General features: G+C 46.6%; 1 protein-coding gene across 3 annotated transcripts in view; it reads left to right on the top strand.

Annotated features, from left to right (window-relative positions):
* The first annotated feature begins 388 nt into the window (after window positions 1–388).
* The window catches only part of SLC44A1 (solute carrier family 44 member 1), an 87,959-nt gene continuing 67,342 nt past the window's right edge, over window positions 389–21,005 (top strand). For all 3 annotated transcript variants that reach the window (XR_012946847.1, XM_032970770.2, XM_032970769.2), the window contains exons 1-2: window positions 389–740; window positions 8,547–8,648. Coding sequence is in view for 2 of the 3 variants with exons in the window: in XM_032970770.2 (XP_032826661.1) it covers window positions 717–740; window positions 8,547–8,648 (126 nt within the window). In the remaining variant the exon portion in view is untranslated. The remainder of the gene's footprint in view (window positions 741–8,546; window positions 8,649–21,005) is intronic.

The raw sequence follows: 21,005 nt of genomic DNA, 5'->3' as shown, positions 1-21,005 counted from the left end.
GGGGACGAGAGGGGGGGGACGAGAGGGGGGGACGAGAGTGGGGGGAGGGGACGAAAGGAGGGAGGGGGGGACGAGAGGGGGGGGAGGGGACGAGAGGAGGGAGGGGGGGACGAGAGGGGGTGACGGGAGGGGGGGACGAGAGGGGGGAGGGGAAACGAGAGGGGGGACGGGAGGGGGGGACTGGAGGGGGAGGGGGGGAACTGGGGGGGGAGGGAGGGGACTGGGGGGTACTGGGGGGGGGAGGGTACTGGGGGGGGAGGGTACTGGGGGGGGAGGGTACTGGGGGGGGAGGGTACTGGGGGGGGAGGGTACTGGGGGGGGAGGGTACTGGGGGGGGAGGGTACTGGGGGGGGAGGGTACTGGGGGGGGGACTGCCATGCCGCGCATGCGCAGTGCACGCCGCTTAACAATTGTTTACGCGGAAACTTAACGCGAGGAGTGTGCGCGGCCGTGGTGGTGGTGGTGGCGGCCTCGCGGATTTTCCGCGCAGATCCCACATCGGGTTTTTTTGTTGAAGCGATAAAAAAACCATTAACAGAAACCCACACGGACAACAACAACAACATCCACACGGGACGCACCGTCGCAACACGTTACAAGGCGACGAAAATTACAAGCAGCTAGCGTTCGGACCCAACAAAAATAACGACACACATATATATTTTTATATAATAAACCTCTGATTCTCGCCTCCGTCCGCCGCTCCACCACTTGCCATGGGCTGCTGCGCCAGCAAAGAGGTGAGTTGGCGCACAGTCGCCCACCCCTCTTCCACACACACGCGTCTCTCTCTCTCTGCCCACGGCCGTCTTTGTCTCTCCCTCGGAATGAGACGCCTGTGCTGCTGCTGCTGCTGCTTCTTGTTGTTGTTGAGGAGGAGAAGGAGGAAGCGAACGCGCTGGGACTTGCCAGGCGCCAAGGCCTCCATTGCCCAACGCTTCACGAACTGTACAGGGCACTGTACGCTCTCGCGGGGTTTCTTGGTCGATCCGCTGCTGGATGGAGAGCGCTCCCGGCCGCTCTTCAGCTGTCCCCGCGGTTATCATTTGTAGCCCTTGTGCCTTTCTTAGCCCGCGCACGCCGCGGCGAGGAGGCCGCGACTGTGCCGTGCCGGTGCGACATCAGTGGCCGCCGTGGCGGCGGCTTGAGCGGCAGCGGCATAGAAAGTGCAGTACAACAATAACCATCGCGGCTTTTTTAACGCCACCGCGCGCGATTCGTCTTGAAAGCCTTCCCCCCCCCCCCCACCCCGAACGCGTCTCGCAGCGGGCCCGGGATATCTCCCCTCGCTCGAACGTTTTGGCGACGTCGTCAGTCGGCGGTGGAAATTCCACGTTCTTGTGCCGAGTGCGCGTCGATAAAAATAGGCCCCACCGCTTTTGTTGGCTTTACAAACAAATTGGTACTCACGGGGTTTGGTTGGCTTTATAACAAATTGGTACTCACGGTGTTTGGTTGGCTTTATAACAAATTGGTACTCACGGGGTGTTTGGTTGGCTTTACAAACAAATTGGTACTCACGGTGTGTTTGGTTGGCTTTGCAACAAGTTGGTACTCACGGGGTGTTGGTTGGCTTTACAACAAATTGGTACTCACGGGTGTTGGTTGGCTTTACAAACAAATTGGTACTCTCACGGTGTGTTTGGTTGGCTTTACAACAAATTGGTACTCATGGGTGTTTGGTTGGCTTTACAACAGATTGGTACTCACGGGGTGTTTGGCTTTACAACAGATTGGGACTCATGGGTGTTTGGCTGGCTTTACAAACAAATTGGTACTCATGGGTGTTTGGTTGGCTTTACAACAGATTGGTACTCACGGGGTGTTGGTTGGCTTTACAACAGATTGGTACTCATGGGTGTTTGGTTGGCTTTACAACAGATTGGTACTCACGGGGTGTTGGTTGGCTTTACAACAAATTGGTACTCATGGGTGTTTGGTTGGCTTTACAACAGATTGGTACTCATGGGTGTTTGGTTGGCTTTACAACAAATTGGTACTCATGGGTGTTTGGTTGGCTTTACAACAGATTGGTACTCACGGGGTGTTTGGCTTTACAACAGATTGGGACTCATTGGTGTTTGGCTGGCTTTACAAACAAATTGGTACTCATGGGTGTTTGGTTGGCTTTACAACAAATTGGTACTCACGGGGTGTTGGTTGGCTTTACAACAAATTGGTACTCATGGGTGTTTGGTTGGCTTTACAACAGATTGGTACTCACGGGGTGTTTGGCTTTACAACAGATTGGGACTCATGGGTGTTTGGCTGGCTTTACAAACAAATTGGTACTCATGGGTGTTTGGTTGGCTTTACAACAAATTGGTACTCACGGGGTGTTGGTTGGCTTTACAACAAATTGGTACTCATGGGTGTTTGGTTGGCTTTACAAACAAATTGGTACTCACGGATCGCTTCGCCAATCCCAACGAGCTGCCGATGAAGCCGAGGAGTTTGAACTTGGAGGCCTTGCAATCGATACGAGAACCGTATATATATACAAAAAAACCACTGTGTTCAACGGTAGTGCACAACGTATAATGTAGCCGCTTTTTACTTTTGGTTTGTAGTCCTTACCCCGGGCACCTCCATACAGCAGCTATTGGCTTCGGGACGGTGCGAAAGAAGTTAAACATAAAGCACATTTTGGCATCCACTGGTCTAACACCGTTTGGAACGAGGCTCAAAAGAAAGCTGTTTCTGGTGTGGACCAATCAGTTTCAAAGGACAATGCATATGTTTTCAGAGTACCTTTTTTTTTGTTTGCATTCTGACCACAAGTATTGTGGTGAATGCAGACATGATTCCTTGTTAAAAGGTTTCAGTTTGGTATTTTAACATCTCCAACACTTGTTTTGTTGCCAGAAAAAAGGGGGAAACCTATTGTCATTAACATGGTTTTGTTTTTGCCCATTATCAAATCCCGATCTCATCAGATCTGGCGTTCGATGTCAGATCTTCGAAGCTAAGCAAAGTTGAGCCCGGACAGTTGCTTGGATAGGTGATCACCATACACGAACAGGTGACGGATAGTTTAACACGTATTAGGCTTTCACGACCAATATCATCCATAATAGTTATTTTGGGTTAGATCGTGGAAATGAATATAAATGTGTCTTTAAATCCACCACCACCCGGACTAATTACTCGCGTAATCGTCGTGCTCAGATTGTAAATGTTACGTATTTGCTCCAACACAGCGGTGTAAGCGCTGTAACTAGTAACGAATAGGCATGTTCTGTTTACGTGACAACCCTTACAAATAAGCCGTGGCGGTAACGGGTTTTACAACCCATTTATATTTACGCGATCAAACCCCCCCCCCAAAAAAACTCACGGAGGTTGTGGATAGGCAGCCGGGCTTACGTGGTTGGGTTACCAGAGATCTGTGCAGAAACCCCCATTGTTCCTCGCAACTCCTATGCCTCCACGTCGCCAGTGTTCTAAATTGCAAGGCCCTACGGGCCACTGGCGGCCCTCTTGGTGGCCTTTAGTGCGGCCCCTGACGTGCCCCCCCCCCCCGTGACTAAACAACGAGTGAACACAGCCCTCCACCATCATCATTATCATCGTGCTGCCGCTGTCAAACCCAACAATGGTTTCAAATGGTGTGGCGGCCATCCTCGCACCGATGATGATCTTATCGGCGAAAGTGGGGCCCGTTCTCCAGATCTGCAAATGAGTAAAGAACACTGCCCCACGTCAGTAATGCCCCCCCCCCCCCGCTGCCTGCACAAACCCCGGCACTGACCGGCACGGCGAAATATGGTCAAATAGCCCCACGACCCCGCGCGGCGTGCGGAGATTGTCATCTAGCAGTGGATGTACGGAGTGGACGTAGGTGTACGTGTGTCGATGCATACAATCCGATACGGCGCACTGCACGCGAGACAGCTCGCTTGTGTGTTTTACGTAACGTACTTTACACAAGCGACTGGAATCTGTACTGTCGGGTTTTCTAAACGTGGCAAAATGTGAACACGATAACGGTAGTTTGTGGTTTATACTTTTTATTTGTGTGCGCGAATGACCAACTCCTGATGGTGTATATAAAGATGGCTCGAGGAGGCTGGCACGCAGACACCACACACAGCACTTAATTGTTTAGAACACAGAGGGGCTCAAGTTGGGGTTCTAAAAGACCTGACTGATTATGGGGTAGAGAGAGAGGAAAAACACACGCAATGCTTGCTTCTCTAACTCGAAAACATATCAGGTATTTAAAAAAAGAAATCGCTGAATCAATTGGGGCCTTACGGGACCACCCGGAATTTTCCAGCAGAATTTATTTTCGATCGAATAAACCCTTCGACCGGTTTCGACTTTACAAGTTCCATAGCAAAGGAGGGTGTCACTCGTTAAAGTTTATTCAATTGCTTACTGTAGGGCCACACCGCACCTGAACCAGTTGCATAATCGCCCAGCACGTTAAGGACACCGGTTATTGGCTTCAGAATGTAAATACTTTGAGAAACTTTCCACGTGAGAAGTGGCTCTTCAATGATGAATACTCTGAGCCACAAGAATATTAGGTTGGTGTCTCGTTGAATGCGTGCAAACCGTGGTTCCCCATCTGCATCGTGTTTAGGAGTCAGGTAATGTAAAACGAGACTCGCAGGCATTTCGCATTATCAAGCGTAACTCCCTTCACATACACACGGTGCTGTGGTGACTGTTACGCAAGGTTGCAGCTGGAATATCTGGTTTCGCCCCCCCCCGCCCCCCATCATGTACTTGCCATGTGGGGAAGTCATACCTGGCCCTCATACCAACACTCGCTACCCAGATGAACACGTTTACCTGAAAAAATGTGACGGCAGACCGGCATTGTTTTCACGTACTTTTCACATACTGTTGGTTATAATTCTTACATTTCCCTTTACTAGCAACACAGGTTCACAATGCTCATTTTAGTTTGGTCAGGGGAGGGATGTTAAAATGTACGGTACCGGTTTAATGTTCAACACACAGCATTGTCTTAATACATTGGCGTGTCCTTGAAATCCTGGGATAATTCAGGTCGGGCTGGCCCCTCGACATGTATGCTTAGCGAAGACCCAGTGTAGCCTATTTTCCGTTTGAAATGTTACATCTATTGCTTGTCATAGTCTGGAGAAAAAAAAACAATTTAAAAGAAAAGGTATAGATCAACCCAACCTCCAGAAATCACGAGCTAATTATGGAATGTACAACGCAATGCTAAATTGTCTACTACAGGCGTCTCCAACCCCTGGGCCACGGACCGGTACCGGTCCGTGGCCTGTTAGGAACTGGGCTGCGCAGCAGGAGGTGAGAGCGGTGAGTCCGCGCGTGGCCCACCCATTATTTTATTTCCCACTTCCGTCCGTGCCTCTTTCCCGCACTGCGTACTTGTATCAGTCACAGTGTTGGTAGGCCCACAAGCTACCCCTAGTAGCCACAATGAGTAAGCCCACAAGCTACCCCTAGTAGCCACAATGAGTAAGCCCACAAGCTACCCCTAGTAGCCACAATGAGTAAGCCCACAAGCTAACCCCTAGTAGCCACAATGAGTAAAAAACAAACTTCTTTGAACAACGGGAAAGACCCAATGATTAACCCCCCCATTGTCTTCCACAAAACCGGTCCCTGGTGCCAATAAGGTTGAGGACCGCTGGTCTACTGTACAAAAACAACAATGTTTAGTTTTAGTTGGCGCTATCGTTCATGGACATTGCATCCGACAATCGCCGAGGAACCACACAAGCTGGAAGGCAGCCGGGCGGTGAGCCGGTACCAACAATTTCCCAAGCTCTGCAGTCCTCTATATAATAATATGTTTTCAGCCAATTGACAGTTTTTATATGTGGTAAGCACCCGGAGAAAACCCACGCCTGCTAGGCACCGATGACATTAGTCCACGCTTTGCTCTACCGGATTCTCCTGGCAAGCCATAGGAAGGGAGTTGTGCAACGTTTTTGAGATCCACAAACGTAGTACAGTCCTAAACTGGGACTTCCTGGCCCGCGACGTTTCCACGTTGCGTAGAGACCCAGTCAACATTGCTTTGCACGCTCAATTTTTTGAACTTCGGGTGTGCAATTTTTCAATTTTCTCCAATGCTTCCAACGTTTAGGTGTCCCAGAAAAGTGCTGTTATATTTGGGACACGATATATCTGCCCGCGTTATTTTGAGAACACGCCTTGTCCATGTTTCCATTTTGTCATCGAAGCTCAGGGGGTGGTGTGGCATAGTTTGCTTTGACTAAGATGGCTTGGAATTCGTTCAACTAAGTGCTACAGTTTAAAATATATGGCCAACCATTTGTAAATGCCATTGTTGTTTGAGGATATAAAATCTGCGTCACTTCGTGGGAAATCTACAGTGGTCATCTCGTGGAAAGACTTGGTCTTGTCGTGAGAATGTGGAAGTTCTACCAACTGGTTTTGTGGCCACCAAATAAGATTAGTGCGACCTCAATTTACCCAGCTGAAACCAACTGACTGCAGTGTATTACCGTGGACCAAAGAGTGATTTGTGCCTCAGCGTGATTGGTTCGGCCTTGGGGACAAGGCAATTAATCAGAGTCCATTGTAGAGAACTCCCATGCATTAAGTGGCCGTATTTGCTGGTGTATTAGCATCAATCCCGTGCTATTTTGAGCGTGGATCTCAATACTGAGCCCTAACCCCGCTTCTTGTGTGTGTGTGTGTGTTTAAAGGTTCTCGCACTCTGGTGATGTAGGTTAAATTCCTGACCATGCAAAACATCTGTTGCAATTGGATCTCTAAACCTGCCCTGAGCCTCCCCCAGGTTGGATGCAAAGGTGGCCTCGGCATGGGGCTGGCTTTGCACACGCGACTTGTCCTTGGTACACGCTTGTGTTCACTTCAAGCCAGAAACCTGTCACGGCTTGCTTGGACACGTACCCGTATTAACGTTCACTGTGCTATCCAAAAGTGAATTGTGTACACCCGAAAAGTTCGAACCCATTTTTTATAGCATGCTAACCCGCTGTATCCGTTCACCGTTCTGCTCGGTGATATTTGTGCACGTGATTTTTGAGGTGTGGTTTATACAGTGCAAGCAACAATAGAAATGCCTTTTTGAGCAGTAGTTTGAACGATGCCCCATTAAGTTATGCGGAAGCACCCATAACAGCCCCTTTGCTTGCCAGCCCAGGCGATAGCGCCTGATGCATGTTTAAACAAGTCATTTGGGGAATAATGTGAAATGGATGGAACGTGTTAAGGTTAGAGCCTCATAGAGCCCAATGATGCACTCTCAAATGGCACAGACAATTGATCATTCTACGGCTGCATGAATTGACTGTGTTCAGACATGCGAGAAAACACGGCGCGGGATTGAAAATCTGTTTGCCATTGGTAAGGTTTGGTATTGGCATCGCACAATGTTGCAATTCCTGCTTGAGAAAATAACTTGGGAGTTAAATCTCGGCTGGAGTGGAATCGCGTGAAGAACCGGTCGCAATTACTAGCATGTCATTGGGTTTCACTTTAAGCGTGACATTTGAAAAAAATATATGGATATAGCATGCGTCTATTCTAGATTTAAAGCTTTCGTGACTGCAAGGATCCATACTCTTTGGTTCTATTCGTGACTTTACCGAATAGAACCAAAGAGTATAGCATGCGTCTGTCTGTCATTTGAGTGCACCACTTTTATTTGACCAGTTCTTTAACTTGTTTCTCACTGACACATTTTTTAAACCTTTTGGGCACCTGGGCGGTAAAGCTAAAATTCTTAGTTGGGTTACTAAAATTAAAACTACTTTTGGAAATGCGCATGTGGTAGATGGGGGCTACAGGCTCTTTCAGCTGCTTTTGATGTGTAACAGGTGTTGCTTTTTAAAAAAAGTTATAGATGTAGGTTTTGTAAGTATCAATGTATTTCTTGCTATACACCTGAGGAATGTGGAATTTCTAAACTAAACTAACATTTTTTTTAATGAGATAAAGCTCGCTGAGCTGGATTGCTCTTTTTCAGAAGCGACCGGGCTATCACAAATGATTGCTCAACGACGTGGCTTATCACGTTGACATTGTTAGCAGCCAAATACTCTAAACGCATGCTTCTAAATGTGGAGGGAAAAACCGGAGGACCCGGAGAAAAATCCACGAGACCACGGGGAGAGTGAGAGAGAGAGAGACACGCAAACTCCAAATATACAGGCGTCAGGGTCGGGATCAAACCCACGACCTCCTGCATACCAGGCAAGGGAGTTAACATCTCCTAGCCACCAAGGCACCTCCATCTACACCACTGGCCTGTGACTATCAGTGGTGATGAGTACCGCCCAATACTCAAGCGTGCATGGACGGAGTTGAACGTTGATTTCATGGTTTCATACTCGTCAGCAGTTCTCCTGCTGTGGAGGAGCTCCTACGTCAGCAGTTCTCCTGGTGTTTGTTTCACCTGATGACGTTTACTTGTGTTGCGATCAAAACGTCGTGATCTATTAATGTTTCTACCTACGTGACTTTACCGAAAGAACCAAAGAGTATGGATTCCTGCAGTCACGAAAGCTTAAAATCAAGATTCATGGTTTCATTTGTGACCTTTGCAGGGGGAAGGTTCGCGGACTGTAAGGCAATGGACCCCTCTCGAAAACCGAGGCTGCACTGACATCCCATGGCTGGTCATCTTCTTCCTCTTCCTGGCTGGGATGGTGAGTGCCTTTTGATGGATCGTACGGACTGCACTCTGTGATATTGTTCTCACTGTTAAGCCTCATTTCTCTGATACTTATGCTTTGTGTTCCGCGTCGTCTGACGTGAGCGTTAAGCTTTATTAATGAGATTTTTCAAGAAAATACTTTGGGTGACTTTAAGGGAGGTTCCACCGGAGTGAGTGGAGTGAGGTGTAAAATAACTTTATAATTTTTGCCACTATGATCCATCTCCAGCAACAGAGATTCTAACATTAGTGATGAGTAATGCCTGAAACAGTCCTGTACCGTACTTCTTCACCAACCAGCATTTACCGGCATAGGGAAGTATGCATACCTGTCACCCCATACAGTTTAACCCCGTATTCTTGTACAGGGAAATTGAGTTTTCAGGTCCATACGGCGTATAGACGTTTCAATACGGGCAAAAACAAAACATGTTTTTCTATTTGTTTGTGTTTCTCTCTTATGATAGGACTTGTAGGATGAATGTTGAGATTTATAACGGGCACGGGGTAACCAGCAAGGTCCGAATTGGTCTGTAATGAGGTAGGCGCAGATAAGGGGTTGACAGGTTTGGGTATGGCCCAACAACTGCGATGACTGCCTTGGCTTGGAAAGGCCTACATGCTGCAGTGGATTGACAGAGCTGTACATCATTATTTATAAACCTTTATACTTGTGTCGTATAACCTGTACACAGCCCAGGTGTGTGTCTGCATATGCACACACACACACAAAATAAAAGGGTGTTTGTTGATTGGGTTACATGATCCTTCTACTTAAATCTAAGCGCTGCTCCATTATTGGCTGTAATCAAGTACCCAATTTGGCAGTAACTAGCAAGGCGATAAATTAGCTTCACAAACAAAAACCTTTGGCCTTTTAGGTCGAGGTGCGTGTGTGGTGCATGTTTCACGGTTTTAATGGAGGGTAACTTAGTTCAGCGTTGTGATTGGTAAGAGGAGGTTTTGATGAGTTCGGCACGCGTGCGTGGTGGGAGGACCATATGTTACGGACGCAGGTATTGGCGGTCGTACTCGGGGGGGTCAGAGACCAGTGCAAAAGGCAATAAGCTAAAGAGTGGGAAATTTGTAAGAGCTAACCTTGCATGTTGGATGTCAACTGTGCAACAACTCCATAACAGGTTTTTTTTGTGTTCGATCGCATAAATATAAATGTCATTAAACCCGCCACCACCCGACACAGCCAATTAGTAATGCTTGTCACGTAAATAATACGTGCCAATTAGTTACTAGTTCAGCACACCGGCGTGTTGGAGAGTAAACCCACAACATTTACAATTCGAGTACAATGATTTTTCGCCGGTAATTACAAAAACAACCAGCCTCATCAGGCGACAGTTCATAGCACACGCACAGACGTCCCGTCGGTAAACATAAGGTAGGTAACGGTGCAGCCCTGCAATTTCTCGCTCACACCATGCTAAGCCTACGTGTTAAACTGTACAACTGTTCTTTAATTCGCAGATTTAAAAAGAAAATTAAACGAGCAAGGCAGCACAAAACAACAATCTGTCTGGGAGGTTCTGTGATTGACGGCACAATCAGACGGTCGCTAGTTCAATTCACGTTCGATGGGTTGACTCGGCACATCATCTTTCCAGGATCGATAAAATGAGTAACACTTGGTGGTAACTCGACAGTGGTTTGTCCTGCAGAGACAGGCTCTCCCGGGGGGTGCCTTAGGAATATAGAGTTGCCACCACTGCCTCAGGGCTGTTTATGGAAATGAGCACCGTGCATCAATCGTTTGAGAATGAAGATGCTTTTAATTGTCCTTGGCAAAAAAATCCTAAACAACCAAGAGGTTGCTTACATGCATACCAAGTCTAAACCCCCCCCCCCCCTCCCACATTTTTAAGTGACCACATGCGCAAATGCCACTTCTGTGGGTGTGGTTTGTTTTCCTTTGACCAGCGAGCATATGCAACATGTAGTCTGTTCATTCATAAAAAAACACACACACACACAAGCAGGGGCATTATTCTGATGGAGCAGGCCGTGCGCCGCTGGGTTGCAACTCCATTAGGAAGTGGCGTTGAAGAGCGATGCGTATGCCAGTGGGCCCTATTAATCACGCCCCCGCTGCCGGTGAGCTCGCGCGCGAGCCGATCGCTCTCCGCTGGCCGCCGCCCAGATTTTTTTCTCAAGGCGTCGCCGGTCAGCCCGTGGGCGATACCAGCGGGGGAGGGGGGCAAGACAAGGGTGGGGCAAGGTGGGGCGTGGACATCGCCTTCGCACGATACGAGGTAGATGCCAGGTCTCGTTGCCGCCGCAACCCCGGGCCTGCGTCTGATGGTGCAGCGCAGACTTGAAACTCAGGAAACGGAACGGTGCAGCTGACGTGTGGGCCCTCAAAATCCGTGCGTCATGCTCGTGAGGGAGTGGTCGCTCCCAGTGCTCGACAGGCGTCGGTGGTTCAGCGTTCATTACGGTTGGCAGCCGGGGAGGGAAGGTGGCGTTGGAAAGTCCACGTTCACGTGGTGGGAGCAGGACACTCCGTTTGGGATGACAGCTGTTGGCTTGACAACAAACTCTTTATATTGTATTGACTCTGGACAGGTGGTGATTGATCGAGTCAGACCGTGACCGGAATTTTAACTTGAGACCTTCCGATTGTGATTTTGGCACTGGAACACGGCAGTTTAACTGCTGACGAGTCACTCAAAATTTACCAAAGGCTAGATAGTCTTAAAGGTATTTTGTTCAAAAGAAGTGGGTATAAATTGTGATCTTTCCATATTCATCCAACGTTTATGTATTAAAAAATATATATAATAAGCACTGCTTCAGCATAGGTCACTTGAATTTCAATGCACAGATGTCTATAAATGAAATTTATCTCTGTTCGTGTCAACTTTTTACAACCGGGTTCAAATTTATTGCATTTGGTTTTTAAAGAAATTTACACTCGCAATTCCAGGACGGCTTTTCCCTTTTTAAAAGTGCTTCACCTTCCGGTGCTCTGCAGGCGCACTGCTTGGCTTTGAGCTGGGAATACGTTTACTGTTGAGGCAATAATTAGTGGAGCGATTGAACTCCTGAATCGAAATCTTTTTTTTAAATAGGACTTGAAAAGCAGCCCGCTCTGTACTTGCGTTACATGAATGCGACTCGCATTGATTGAAGTGTGAACCCTGGCGATCGTGATGATACGCCTTGAGTTGTCTTTTTTTTTAGTTTAACCTTTCCTAATGCCTCTCCCAAACCCTTTGGTCAATCCGCGTGATGTTCTCGTCGGCTTAATTTGTTGTTATCGCTGTGTCAGGCTGCTTATTTTCCCGCGATTATCATCAATTTTTTGGCGTAGTAAATTGTTCCAAATGTGTTCATGCCATCGATGCGTTTGTAATATCCAGTCTGTCACTGCCATTACCGTTGATGTCACCATGTTGCTGCTCATTTGTTACATTATCGATACTACTGATACCGCCGCACTTATGTTGATGTACGGTTTATCGTGGAGTGATGTGGATTTTGCAGTCCTTGGTGCGATGATTAGACACAATTGGCAGGTAACGAGTTAAAAGTCCTGGCCAAGCAGTGTCTTTGCCCCAATCGTCACGAGCTTGTCATGTAAAGTCAATGATTAAATTATATTATGTTATATTATATTATATGTAAAGCCCCAGTTGTTGGCAAATGCAGACACTGGCGACTGCCATTGAAATGTGGAATTTCCACCATTGGCTCTGGGAGCCTGCGAGAGATATGAGCCACCAAACTTGTGCCCATTTCAAACGGTGGAGAGGGGGGGGGGGCGATGGGGGCTTTAAAAGTTTGGCTTTTGAACGTAACAGAGTTCATTTGTAAAGTATGGTGTGTCTTGCAGTAATGTCGACGATAATAGCTTCTGCTCAGCGCTTTGTGTTACATTATAACATTTTTTTGCAGCTGTGCAGCAGTACGTGAAATGGAATTGCCATTGATAATTGCAAAGGTCACGTGTTAAGTTGATTTGGCGAGTGCTGTTGGTATTGCCTGTCATGCGATTAAGTCTTTTCGGCACCTATGTGCGCAGATAGTGAATGCCACAGCTGCCTTTGATGCGCGTCTTCGATATTCAACTTGACGCCTGCTGTATATTTTGGTGTCTAAATGTTCTCTCTCTTCCCGTGGTCGTGTGGATTTTTCTCCGGGTTCTCTAGTTTTTCCTTCGCTCCAGATTTTTGGCCGTGATACATTTCCACGTGATAAGCCACTTCTTTGAGCTATCATTTTGTGGCCAGGTTGCTTATGAAAAGAGCTCTAGCTCAGTGGGCCTTACCTGGTAAAGTAAAAGGTTTTTTTTAGCTGGACGCGTGATTTAAATGGAAGGTGTGCTTTTGGTAGTTATGTTGTTTAAATAATTTTGTGAAAGTACCTTAACAACAAATAGCTGGGGTGTTTGTTGTTGAGTCCCAGTGTTTGGATCAACTCGTCTATTGGTTCTTTCAGGGCTGCTAATATTTGTAGACTTTAACACGTAGGCTTTCGCGATCAGTTTTATGATTCGTAATTGATATTTTTTTGTAATTTTATTGATTGTGTCGTAAATGTTTTGGCTTGGCTCTCCAATACACTGGTGTGCTGTACTAGTGACGATTTGGCACGTTCTGTTTACATGACAACCCTTACTAGTTGGCTGTGTCGGGTGGTGGCGGGTGTTAACAACACATTTATATACTTACACGATCTAACCCAAAAAACCTCCTTTGGATACATTGGTACGTGACAAGTTTATTAATTGGTGGTGTCAAGTGGAGGAGAGTTTGACACGTGTTACTACTTATGCGATCTAACCCAGCTATGAATCATAATGTGTGTGCAACTTTGTAAGTCAACAGTGGCCATTCTACACGGTGAACCACTCCAGCCATAATAATTTGGAATTTAAATCACTGGGTTGTGACGTAGAGATGAAATTGTTTTAGATTTTATCAAAATACTAGCAACCCTTGACTTAAAGCTTTTGACTGCAGGAATTCATACTCTCTGGGTCTTTCGGTAAAGTCACGTAGATAGGTTCAAAGAAAATAACAAAAAAACTCCGACGTTTCGATCGCAACACAAGCGTTCGGCCGCTTGTGTTGCGATCGAAACGTAATCTTTCGTCATTTTTTGTTATTTTCTTTGAACCTATCTACGTGACTTTACCGAAAGAGCCAAAGAATACTAGCAAACCCGCATGTTCTTCTGAACGTGATCGTCCATCCCTCCCAGCTAGCCACCCAGCCATCAAAACGTATATCTCCATATATATGAGGCAAAGTTGTGAATATGTGTGTCTGTTCAAAATGTTTAGCGTACTTCCCGACATGCAACAAACTGCAAATTTGCCATGTGGGTACTTTTCAGACAGTACACCATGCACAAATTATAAAAATACACTTTCGGTTTTTTTTGGGGGGGGGGAGCTCAATAATGCATATTTTATTTGCACTGCAAGTGAGCTATGACGTCAAATCTGTCACGTGACTCGCGCATGTGGAAGTGTAACGCATTGTAGTGTAGCGGTTAGCGCTACGCCGCGCTACGAACACGGCGACCCGAGTTCGATTCCCGCTCACGGCCACCACCGGTGACGATTATTTTAACCGCTCCTGGGCCTCCCCTAGATCGACTCAGCCTCAAACGAGTAACTGCGCTGTTGTGTGAACGTCGCCACTGGGGAGACAAAGGCGGCGGGCGTGGTGAATCCAAGTCCCGGGCGAAGCCGGGTAGTAAAGCTAGTTCTTATTCTCTAGACTGTATTTTGCAATGTATCTCAATTTCTCACTTTGTCCTCTGTTTCTCTATTTATTCATCTATTCTCTATTCATCTATTCCTTTGTCCCCTCCCTCACTCTCTATTCCTCTTCTCCCTCCACTGTATCTCACCCACTAACCTCCCCCTATCTGTCTCTTTCACCACTCGCCCTCGCTCTTCCTTATTCCCACCTCTGCCTTTCCCATCACAATCTCTCTCTCTTGCCTCTTCCTAGTCCCCTCTCTCTCCCACTGCTTTGTCACTTTCCCTCGCTCTCCTCTTTCCGTTTTGCTCTCTTTCCTCTGTTTTGTGCGCTGTCATTCTCTCCTCGCCCCTCTCCATCCCTTCCTCCCGTGCGGTTGATGTCATCACACGTACGTGCGCGGTAACATCACCACCGCTCACTCGCATATGAAAGTGCAGCACCCAACCAGACTGGAATCCACCCAGGTCATCCAGTGAGAAAACGTTATATTCTCTCGCGGAGAATGACTTCACGTGGATAATCCCTTGATGGAACATTTCCATGATAGAGGTTTTTTTGGTGAGATCGTATAAATATGGAAATGTGTCGTTAAAACCCGCCACCACCCGACACAGCCAACTAGTCAGGGTTGTCACGTAAACACAACGTGCCAATTTGTCACTGGTACAGCCTCGAAATAAGGAGCGAAACAGGTGGACTTCTCCACAAATCTGGCTGTCCGCCTGATGAAGCTGGTTGTGATTACTGGCGAAACGTCGTACTCAGATTGTGAATGCTGTGGCTTGGCTCTCCAACACACCGGTGTGATGTACTAGAGACGAATTGGCACGTTCTTTTTCCATGACAATCCTTACTAGTTGGCTGTGTCGGGTGGTGGCAGGTTTAACGACACATTTATATAGTTACGCAATTTAACACAAAAACCTCTACAGCGGTACCCCGGAGATCAAACTTAATTTGTTCCAGAAGGCCATTCGAACACCGATTTGTTCGAACACCAAATTAATTTTCCCCATAAGAATGAATGTAAATGACATTAATTGGTTCCACACACAAGAAATCTCTCATTGTAAAGCATTTTTACACGAAGTTTACAGTAATTACATGCATAAAATCATACAAAAAAAAACAAGAAACAATAAATAAATGGAATAAATGAATAAATGAAATGAATGGACATTGAACTTCACTTTACCTGTAGTAAGGAGAGTTGATGGCCTGAGTGGAAGGTGGTGAGGAGGGGGTGGTGGTGTTATTGTTTGGAAGGGGAGTCTCCTTTGTCTGGGCAAGCATCATGCACGCTGGCCATACACGTCTCAGCCGTGTACAGGTTCTTTCAAGTCGCGATTGCCCCGTTCAAGTCGCGATTGCCCCGTTCGACCTCCGAATTTCGCTCGGTTTCCGGGGCAAAAAATGTTCGGCAATATCGTTCGAAAACCGATTTGTTCGAGTTCCGGTGCGTTCGCTCTCCGAGGTTCTCCTGTATTATGGATGAGATTGGTTGCGAATGCCTACGAGTTAAACTGGAACATTTTCGTTTACAAGGGGTGTCCGTGTTGTCAAGTGACTCGTACATTGAAAAATTACGGTGACACTTGGAACGGACATTTTAAAATCTGCTACTTGTACATTACACATTTATACAATTTCAAATACGTTTGTTCAGCATCAGGAAGGGGAACAAGACAGCCAAAGGCATCGTGCGTGAACTTAACACCGCGATTAAACGCATAAATAAATGGTGCACACCGCCGGTTCATATAGAATTCTCTCTTCATAAAAAATCGCAATGTGATAGTGTGTTTTAATTAATTATTTAAAGTAAGTTGAGGCTGGTAGCGCATTCCAGGGTGTCCGAGAAATTGCTCCATATTGAAGCGGCTCTTTAACTGAATGAGAAGTGCGCCTGTTGGAGCCTTTTACTCTCGGGAAACTAAAATTGTTATGATTTTGAAAAGGAAAGAGTGCTCACTTGAACAAGACGAGACACTCCGACGGTCTTAAGTTCCGATTGATATACAGTTTGGTTACTCGGAATAGGATACTCTTTCATATTTCCCTCATGAAAATTTGGATTTGAAGTGAAATGTCCTTTTTGTTGCACGTGCGAATGTGGCCACCGTTATGGAACTCTCAGCTGTCATTAATAAATTTAAGGTGTGCGATAAACCAGCGCAACGTCAGGCTTTCACCTTGGACCTGCATAACTTGGCAAAACGCACGCAAGTGGAGTGGTGCTCGAGGGAGCTTTATAATACCCAAATTTCTGGTCCGAATTTATAATTTTTGTAACTTGTTAAATGGAACAGAAACTTTAATTGTACGTGTTTAATGTTCACGAAAGAATATCATACTCTTGGCACCTGCCTCACTTTTCCCGTTCATTTCGTTTGATTGAAATCGGTTTCTGCACAGAAATTCTCGGCCCACCCCATTACACTTTGAAGAGAGTGTACATTCGGCGCAGTACAATTTTGATTTGTAAAAGCATCCAAATGCAACCATGTCTCTCAAGCACGCTTACAAAATCAGCACCGTACTGTTCTGTCTGAGTGCGTCTCAAGCCTGGCCTACGAGAGGCTTTACTCTCGGGCGAGGGAATGGCAAAGTGCTGAGAGGAAAGAAAATAACACAATTAGCGTGATTGGATACGGTACGGTTCGAAGGAAGTTCAGCGTGTATGCGTACGTGCGCATGAGGATGATGCTTTGGGAGAAAAATGCAGTTGTGGGCAGTGGAAACTTGGAACGTCCTAGAAGCCTCGGGCTTGAAACGTGTCGAGGGAAAATGTGAACAATAGGGATGGCAGCAGTGGGGGAGAGGTAGGTTCACAGCTTCGGCGCTTGGCTATGTTCAGGAGATCCCAATTTTACAACCGCCCCCTCGCCCAAGCACACGCTCACCATCTTTCGAGGTGTTGTAAACGACGAACAGATTTCCCGTGGGGGGTACCAACTATCTTGTGCCGAAAGTGCCAAGCTCGCCAACTAACCCTTCGTGCGTTGGGAGGTAAGGCAGCTGCGAGGTATACTTTTGGAAAATGCTGCGGCTCATGTATACATAATTGGCGACGTGCCTTCCTCATTGCGGTTTCGGTACTCCCTTTTACGTTGGATTATAGCGGCCGCTCGGCCATCACACTGCGTCGCTTGTTATTGTCGCTACGCTTGCTTGTTACTCCCCAGGAAAGTCTCACCGAGCCCTCACTCTTTCTCAGGAGGGCCCTGCCATGTTACCGCAGGAGAGGGGTGGCAACGTTGCGACGAGTAATTCTCAATTGAGTCATTTGCAGCTGATTTATTTTTTTATCAGCGTTGGGATATTTGCCAATATTTGCCAATATCATTGGTCGGTCGCATTGTTCCGGTTTTCTCGAGCAATTGGAGGAAACCGCATTGCAGAATGAGGGGGGAGAGAATGGACAAACACCACTCAGAAAGGCGCCCCGAGCCTGGAACTGAACCCTTGCCCTGCGCGCCGCGAGGTTCGCTTTGCGGCGCCACGCAGCCCCGCCACACAGCCCCGCCACACAAGCGGCTTCAAAGCGTGTTTACGAGCAGCGGAGCGATTACGAGCACCCTTATTTTTTGCTGCTCCACAAACAAAGCAGCCCACCTGTTCCCAGCATCGGTGAGGAAGGAGGGCTTTGGCCGTAGCCCAGGTTGGTTGAAGCCAATTAAAATTTGTTTCGTGACTGGAGGGAGTTCTTGTCGTAATTAGTTGAGCGGCAAAGGCGCCACGCACATCCATCCGTCCGTGCGGCAGGCAGCCCGTGTGATGCGAGCCAGCTGTTACGTGTGCACAACTTTGCTCAATTATTTAACGGGAATTATTTAAATATTAGAATGCGCGCGAGATTTTTTTACGCCTCCACTCCGTGGCCAGTTGTTAATTATCAAATGTGGATGTTTTATTTATCTCGCCAACCTTGGAGCTCACTCTCGCGGCGAGCAATCTGTTAGAAATATTCCCAATTGTTGACCGTTTCGTGTAATATTTAGAATCGAAAATGTTGGCACCGTACATTGGGCGGCTGCGGCCAGTGTGTACGTTACTTACGGTTGAACTGGCCTTGGATTCCGTATCGGGATGGTACAATCAGTAGTATTTTGTGAGGAGTCAGCAGTGGCGGTAGATAACTGCCTGGTTCTTGCACTATGAATGTGGAATTTCCATCATGAGCTCAGGTCGGACACCCAATCCTGATTGGAGCAGGGGGCTTGCTCTCAGTCTTCCTCCAGCTGTCTCGCGTCAAAATCGATGATGGCTGAAGAGCAAATTGCATCTCGGTGGCGGATTGTCCCGCAATTTAAAAACAGGACACGCACCGGGAAGAACTTGCAACGTTTCGTACGATCCGAGCGCATGAGCATACGAGCAACTCCCTAATTAACATTTCAGTTTTCCCCAAAACTAACCTGATTAAAGATCTTCATCCTTTAGAAACCGACTGAACGATTCTAAGGGATCCCCTTTCAATTATGACTCAAACGTTGAGGTCTGGGAAGCGGTGCCTCTTATGCAAGGATTTTTTGGAGGACAATCTCCTCCTGTGTGTGTGTGTGTGTAACGTGTTTCAGGTGTTGGAGTTGGCCACCCAGAGGGTGACGACCTGAAGCCAATTGGTGGGTTTATTGGGCAAGCAACCCTTATAAGCTGGGTGCCCACTGCGGCAGTTGCTGGATGTGGCAAAGGTGAAAGAAACAATGACGCGGTGGAATTGATCTGCATCGGCTGCGATCCCCCCATGATCGTCAACTTGAGTGACTATGCGGGAGCAAAATATAGAAAAAAATGAAAATTTAAAACAAGCTGTTGTTAGTGAGTCATCAAATCAAGCTGTTATACTCCACGTACGACGCAAACTCATGGGTGTGTATCCTGTTAGGTCGTTAAACAAACAGCTATTTGCCTTATTATTTATAATGCAGCACTCTTAGTATAATCTCGTTCATGTTAATTAGCAAGACAGGGCACTTGCTCCCACTTGTCACTGTAATTATGGGTGAATTTTTAATTATTTTTTTTTAAAGTGGCCCACGCTAAAGGAACACATGTTTTTTTTATTAGCCTCTCTTGCGAATTGTGTCACAGGGTCTTTTAACATCCTCTTGGCAACATTTCCCTGCGTAATTTAATGGGTGGCTGTGGGAAGGTGACCTGTGAACTTCTATGCAGCCTGGCTTTTTGGTGAGCGTGCTTACTGCTGTGGGAAAAAGTGTTGTGTTATGAATCACAGCGTACTCTGGGGCGTAGCGTGTTGGCGTCTGTCTTCGTGTTACGTCCGGGTGTTTAAATCACGTCCTTTGTTGCAGTGTTTCTGCGCTGTGGAAGTTTGCGTTTGACATTCATGTCGTATTTTGCTCTTCCCTTTGATAACAAAGTTCAGAATCGGAGTCTTTATTGAGACTGCAGGAGGAATCCGATGAGCTGTGAAGCTCTTTGTCACGGATGCACAATATGGGCGGGTCGGCAAGTTAAAACAGCAGACAATACCAAAAAGCCTTAGGCGTGCAAAATAGAGGCAATGGTAAGAAGGTCTCGAAATATAAACAAATGTACTACTTATATTCTTAGCTCTTTCGGTAAAGTCACGTTGAAGGGAAACAATAAAATAATAAAATATATATAACAATAAAAATTATCACGACGTTTCGACCATAACACAAACGGTCGTCATCAGGTGTGTCGGTTTGCATAAATTTATTTCTTTTTAGACAGTGTATTTATTTATAAAAAAAACGTCAGCGCCACGCGCAGCGATTTGGCAGTTTATTTAGAAGGACTAGTCCATCTATGTTCTGAAAAGAGGAGGGAGACGAAAAATTAATGTATGCTGTCTGAAAGCCACTGTAAGCGTGAACAATCAATTAAGACCTGAAATGGTTAATCAAATCTTTCCAATGATTGCTAAGCCAGAATCCATCTTCTCGGTTGAAATTGTCTCTGTGCTTGTATATGTGGATAGCCTCATGAACGAATCTCTCATGGTAGCCAGATGGCTTACAAAGAACCTCTGTCTTGGAAAAGTCAATGTCATGTGAGCCTACTGAATTATAACAATGATCTGCCACGGCCGAGGTGTTGGTCCTACCGTGTTTAAGGTCTGCTTTGTGTTCACGAATGCGGTCCGAGACATGGCGTTTGGTTTCTCCAATGTAACTACTACCACAGAGGCAACTTATCTTCTTTGGTTCTTTCGGTAAAGTCACGTAGAATGAGAATAAAATAATAAATTGATAAAATAAAATAACACAATAATATTCTCACGACGTTTCGGCCACAACACAAGCGGCCTTCATCAGGTGAAGGGGACGAGACTGTCTGGAGGACAGCGCTGGAGTGAGAAAGCCACGCTGAGATCACGACCTTTAAGCTGTGTGAGAAGAAACAAAGCGCCTTGACAAAGGAATTAGCATATAATTTAGCATTGAAGAGGCAACTTAGTTTGTAGACACCAGGGTACTGTATGTCCGGAATCATATCTTTTACAGACGGAACCAGATCACGGATTTTATGTAATGCGTTGAAACGGACCTGGATCTTGTGTTTATTCAAGATTTTGGAGATCTTTTTTGTGATCCCCGCAATGTAGGGTAAAGTGATGGTTTTGAAAGGCT

Source organism: Petromyzon marinus, chromosome 44, assembly GCF_048934315.1.
Source record: "Petromyzon marinus isolate PM22_M1 ecotype Great Lakes invasive population chromosome 44, UKy_Petmar_22M1.pri1.0, whole genome shotgun sequence".
NCBI lineage: Eukaryota > Metazoa > Chordata > Hyperoartia > Petromyzontiformes > Petromyzontidae > Petromyzon > Petromyzon marinus.
The sequence above is the reverse complement of the archived record's forward strand: the minus strand, read 5'-3'. Positions and strand labels throughout refer to the sequence as shown.